The sequence below is a fragment of the Zea mays genome, chromosome 5 (assembly GCF_902167145.1).
Source record: "Zea mays cultivar B73 chromosome 5, Zm-B73-REFERENCE-NAM-5.0, whole genome shotgun sequence".
NCBI lineage: Eukaryota > Viridiplantae > Streptophyta > Magnoliopsida > Poales > Poaceae > Zea > Zea mays.
Genome location: NC_050100.1, coordinates 42661166 through 42667686, shown reverse-complemented (window position 1 = coordinate 42667686; position 6521 = coordinate 42661166). Strand labels below are relative to the sequence as shown.

General features: G+C 42.7%; 1 protein-coding gene across 1 annotated transcript; it reads left to right on the top strand.

The window, feature by feature from the left end:
* The first annotated feature begins 1051 nt into the window (after nt 1-1051).
* Nucleotides 1052-1637, top strand: LOC100283858 (60S ribosomal protein L27). The gene has a single exon (NM_001291614.1). It carries the CDS (start codon nt 1113-1115, stop codon nt 1524-1526), a length of 414 nt encoding a protein of 137 aa, NP_001278543.1. The 5' UTR covers nt 1052-1112; the 3' UTR covers nt 1527-1637.
* The last annotated feature ends 4884 nt before the right edge of the window (nt 1638-6521 follow it).

The following is a 6521-nucleotide window of genomic DNA, read 5'->3' as shown; positions in this document are numbered from 1 at the left end:
TTTTAGGTGTAACGGCAGGGAGCGCACGTCCCTCATGGCTCCTGTTTCGTCGCCCGCTTCTATGGGGGTTCGAGCCTATCATATTTTTGTTGTCCTTGTTCGATCATATATGGATGGAAGCTTATCTCGAAAATTATTTGTTTATGAGATGCTGGAGGAGAGGAATGGATCTACATGCTTTGTGCATGACAAACGGGACAGTGGAAATGATGGAACAATGAAAACTTGTATTTTAGGCTACCTTCAATAGATCGCACATAAGGCCATACAAAAAAACTGTTGTTTGCATTGTAGACATTATTGTTTATTTAGTAAAGTTTGAAATATATACTACTGTATATTTCAATAGTTTAAACTTTGCAAAACTCACTTGACCAAATCATCCACACTCATAACAATAACTAAATCCACCAAACAAATTGCACCCAAATTTAACACCATTAAATTCAACGGTTCAGAACATTAGATAACTTAATATCTATTACTCACGTAAATCAAATAGACAATATTATTTGGATCATTCTTCATCCTCTCCCCGTGACCCCACCGCCATAGCCTCCCCCAGTCCCTCTTCTATTGTGACCCCGCCGGCCCCTCCCCCTCCTCTCACTCGTGTCACTGCCACCATCGACTTCTTTCCTCATCTGATCGAGATCGTAGTGTTAGAACAAACTATATGCTATAAGAAGATAAGATAGGAGATGACATAGTTGCCTCACACAACCTTAAGGAGTAGAGAAGAGATGAGACCGGTGTTGAGCTGCAGAGCTGGGGCACATGAAGGAATGCTGGGATGGAATTTGGACTGGCCGACTGGATCTTTTTCTGTACGACAAAGAAAAGCTACAGTAGTGCTCATGTTGGGCCTTGGGCCATTGACGACGAGCCTTACATCAGACCCAGAACTACTTCATCCCGCGCCCCCTGAAGCTCGAGCACGGCAGCACCGTCCGATCCTGGATCCAACAGCCGAAACCCACCCACCTGGAAACCCTAGCGCCGCCACACTATATAACCTTCTCTCTTCGCCGTGCTCCGATTTGACACACCTCCCAAACCCTACACTCCCGGCGGCGGCGGCGGCGGCGCAGCAGCGGCAGCAGCATCCGAAGATGGTGAAGTTCCTCAAGCCCGGCAAGGCCGTTATCCTCCTCCAGGGCCGCTTCGCCGGCAGGAAGGCAGTTATCGTGCGCGTGTTCGAGGAGGGCACCCGCGACCGCCCCTATGGCCACTGCCTCGTCGCAGGCCTCGCCAAGTACCCAAAGAAGGTGATCCGCAAGGACTCCGCCAAGAAGACTGCGAAGAAGTCGCGCGTCAAGTGCTTCATCAAGCTCGTCAACTTCACTCACCTCATGCCCACCCGCTACACCCTCGACGTCGATTTCAAGGATGTCGCCACCGGTGGGCCCGACGCACTCTCTACCCACGACAAGAAGGTCGCCGCCTGCAAGACGGCCAAAGCGCGCCTTGAGGAGAGGTTCAAGACCGGCAAGAACAGGTGGTTCTTTACCAAGCTCCGCTTCTAGATGCTCGGCCTCCCGAATAGTCCTGCTTTAGCTGTCGATTTGTTGTATCGGACACACTCCATCTCTGTTTTCGTATTACCATGAATATTTCGTGTTTAGTCCTGGGGCTCTCAGAGATAAATTTGCTAAGATATGCCGTTGTTGTGTTACATGTTTTCGTGATAGGTCTGGTTAAAATTTTGTTCTGTTTTACGGCTTGCGGGTTTCTTGTTGGTGCCAGACATTTGTGATGCATCTTGTTAGTAGTGTTTCATCAAGTATGCTCTTTTGTTTCTCCTGATGATCTGGTTAATTATGAAAAGTAGAAATGTAGCATAAGGTATACAAATATATTATGTATAAAACCATATTAGTTTAATTGATATATGTCTAAATTACGATTATTAGAATGAAATTCAATTTCATGTATTCAAAGGGGGTCTTAGCTGAATTGAGCTAGTGGCCCTGGGCTCTATGGAATTGTTGAATGTTCAATTTGTGTCTTTAGGATTAACTGTTTCATCAAGTAGATGACAACAAATATTGGCTACAATCTTATTTATCCTATTGATTAGTTTGTTAAACTTGTAATGTCGGGTTGATTGCGAATATTAAACTTCCATGGAAAATCATGCTTTACTTAGATGCTGTTTGACTCCCTGTCAAAGAATTTTTTTAATACTGTTCATACTGCCTTTCGGAGCTGGGTAGTCATTCCTTTCCAAATATTTTTGAGTAACATTAGGGAAAATTTGATACGTTCGAATCGAAGCGCTGTTGGCTATCACATTGGATGCTGCTTCATTCATTGTCTTGTAATTAATGGGCAGTTAGTTTTAGTTTCTCATTTGTTTGTTGATCATGCTTGTAGCCTCTTGTTATCTTTTATTTACTCGTGAAATAAAATACAACGGATCCTAAGAATTCTACTACCTTCGTTCCATTTTATAATTTGTTTGACTGGCTTTTCAAAAAAAATCGTAATTATTATTAATTTTTACTGTGATATCGTTTAGTATATAATATATTTTAAATATGGCTTTGAATTTTCCATTTTCTTGCAAAAAAATTGAATAAGATGAACCGGTCAATCTCGGTTCAAAAAGTCAAACGAATTATAAATTGTGACATGTGAGTAGAATAGAATATACCGTGGAGTAAAGCAAATAATTCATGTAACCTTCTGAGGCTGGGTATGTTTTAATGTTGCCTTTTTAAACAAACGTGTTAGGTGTTATTTCACCTAGAACCTCTTGTAATTTGGTACGCATTTTGATTGCTTTGGCACATTTTGCTGCTCGTTACTATTGTGTTGTTTGCTTTACAAGTTCAACATTGTCTTCCTGGTTACAATTTATCAATGCGTTTGGTACCAGTAAACCTTATTTTATAACTTAATTCGTGCACCTCAAAATCTTATTTGAACGGAATCTGGCATGAAAATGACCAAATCCCAGTTTCGAACCTATTTCAGAATGTATTTACCTACAGCTGAGATTTCTGCAGTTTCAGTCTTCGCGCGGGACAATAATTGGTTCCGTGAATTTCATCTTACTTTTTGGTCTTCGGAATTGTTGTACAGATAGTTCTATATCTTCTGTTGCTGTTCAAATCGTAACAGCAGGATAAAATATTCTGCTATATAAACTACTCTTGAACTGTATCCTGTTCCTCTGTGACAAGACATGAACAATGATCAATATTTCCAAGAAATGTATAATGGGAAGAGCGAGTGATCTAATTTAAAAAATTGAGGTTAAAATGGAGGAAAGGTAATAGTTGTGTGCGATTGGAATGTGGTTAAGAGGACCTTCAATAGTTTTTTTAAACTTTGCTTTAAATTTTTATTTGGAGAGTTATTTGGGTAAAAGTTATTTTCTATTTTTATTCTCATATTTTCTATATTTTATGTGAATCGTGTTGCGTTACCTTGCGAGAAAGACTATCAAGATCTATGGATCTCCCATTCTCCCTGGAGAACAAGACCACACCCCCATGCAAACCAAAAAAAATCTGTCACTCGGGTGAGACCTTGCTTTGCTTTCTATGAACAGGGTCAACCTGACGCCACCTTTCCTCACCTACCTGAATAAAATGAATTTCTCCTCCTTATAGTACGGTGGGTACTCAGCAAGAGGAGGAAAGATGCAAAGCTTAGCAAGGATAGGCTGAGAGTTTAAGAGGTTGGCATTTTGCATTTTAGTTGGTTAAACTTTTATTAACAACATCTATTTACTAAGTGTATGTATTTACCAAAACCCAATTAATCAATAGTATTATTCATCACCACGAAGCCACTTAAGCAAAACGCTTAAGTGAACCACTTGAATCAAAAGGATTCACGATTTAATCTCCATCTTTAAATTTGATTATCATGTGAGGGTCCAGGCTTCTCTTAACCGTGAGCACGACTAATATATCCGTTTTTTACATCCAGTAGAGGTTGTACAACTTTACTCACAAGTCGTGTATCTCCTCTAGTCTAGGTTCGTGCCTCCCGTATTTACTTCTGAGGTGAATGGCTAGGGATTCACTACGAGGCTTTCACAAAACACGCTTAATACGAAGCAACCTGCAAGGATTCTAAGTCGGTGTGGAGGCCCTCTAGGCGAGGCAGCTTAGCTAAGACAACATCCCCATGGTAACGTGAGCTACCACCATCGCCCCATTTACATATATTTCAAGTAAGGTTACTAGACACTAAGTATATTAGGTTAGTTGCCAAAGCCAGAGTCATGATGACACTCGTGGTTGCACAATTTTCCTGGGTGGTCACTCCATGTTCCAATTTTAACACACATGATTTGTTTATTATCCAATTAAACACCATGATAGCTCAAGTTTAATCCTTGGAACATTAATAGCATAAAAGGAGTGACATCATTAAGCTGAGTTAAAGCATGAGCAACTAATATGCAAAGCATAAAGCCCAAGTTTAATCAAGTTATGGGTTGGTAAAGACTAGTAATTGCTAAGTAGGTGTTGGGGGCCTTCGACTTCTGAAGGTCCTCAAAAACATGATTTAACAATGCCTCTGGAGTATAATGTGTGGACAGGGATCTTCGAACAAGAGCCCACGATATGAAGAAACACGGAAACAATACGAAGGATGGAACAGAGCCGAAGCTGTGCGCAAGGGAGCTTCGGCATGATGGCAGAAAATATGAAACCGACTTAAAGAGGAAAAAACTATCTAGACCCAAATAGATTACTATAGAGTTATTTTCAAAAGCAAGGGGCCTGAATGTAATTTTGCATGGGCTACGACCCGTGCCTATAAATAGGTGAACAGTATTCCCGTACTGTTCACGCTGGCTTGGCATTCGTTTTCGCGTCACGCTTGTACCCTTGCTTTCCTTCGAGCCAAAGATACATTTATAATTTGTTATTGTTGATATAGTAACGCAAATAAAAATAAGTTGATAATAACGTTTAAAGTGTTTATATTATTTTTCATATCTTGCATATGAATCCTTCTTCATCATTTATTATGCTTATGAAGGTTTTTCCTTCATAACCTTCGTTCGAAATTCATTATATCCGAAGGGAGATAATGCTTCGAAGGACGAAGGACTTTAACATTTAACACTTTCTGTGTTGCCTTGTTCTTAACTCTTAGCATTTGAGAACAAGTCCCCAACATTGGCGCCCACCTCCGGTGAACTCACTTCCACTTTTTGAGTTTCGAACACCTTCAGCAAGCATAGACCTTCGTCATGCCGCCAAAGAAAGCTTCAGCAACAGGGGCTGCCACTCTGCAGCCGCTGGACCCAAACCAGGAGACCCTCTCTCTTCGGGAGGCCCGAAGCCAGAAGAGGAAGGCCACCAGTCCAACGCCTTAGGAGGACGACTTGGATCAAGAGATCAGAAATATGGAGATGCTCCATCAGCAGGTGCAAAGGAAGAAGGAAATGATGGCTAGGCTAGCTGACCTGCAAAGGCAGATAGACGAAGCCTCTGAAGAAGTTCGTCATCTTGCTCAAGATGAACAGAACCGAAGGCCCCAGCACAGAGAGCTTCATCAAGAGGGCTTTTTCAACGAGGATGACTGGTATGAGGATCTCCATCATGGAAATTTTGCTTTTGATGATGCTTCTCCTCTGTCAGCAGAACTGCAGGCTACACCTTGGCCTCCGTCTTACAAGCCACCTCAACTCTCCATGTACGACGGACACTCAGATCCGAAGCAGTTTCTGATGAGCTACGAAGCAACGATATCTTCCTATGGTGGCAATACTGCAGTTATGACGAAGTCTTTCGTCATGGCTGTCAAGAATGTTGCACAAACCTGGTACTCCTCTCTTCGGCCAGGAACAATCACATCATGGCAGAAACTGAAGGATATGCTGATTACCAGTTTCCAAGGGTTTCAAACGAAGCCGGTCACCGCTCAAGCTTTATTCCAGTGCACCCAAGATCACGAAGAATATCTTCAGGCGTATGTCCGAAGGTTCTTACGCCTGAGGGCACAAGCGCCAACAGTGCCCAATGAAATTTTCATTGAGGCCATGATTAAGGGGCTTCGGCCAGGACCTTCAGCCCAGTACTTTGCCAGGAAGCCCCCTCAGACTCTGGAGAAACTGCTTCAGAAGATGGATGAATATATCCGCGCTGACAATGACTTTCGACAGAGAAGGGAGGAAGCTTACAGGTTCTCCGAAATAGCCAAGGGCTTCGGAGGGAGAATTCATCCTAGACACGTCAGATCGATTCATTCTACTTAGAATGATGATAGGGGAAGCCAGCAGCAGAGGCCGCAATATTCCTCCCAGGCTTCGGGGCAGCAGCAGAGCTATCCTCGGCCTCCAGCTCCAAGGGGCAGAGGTGCCAGGGCTTCGGAGGAAGGTTTGGGGATCAGCCCAGGAAAATTTATTGCCTATTCTGTGGTGAGGACAAGGGCCACACCACCAGGATGTGCCATGTCACCATCCAGAAACAAAAGGAAATAGCAGAGGCTACAACCTAACAGAGCCAGCCGAAGCAAGTTATGCATACTGCTTCGTACCACTCACCTTA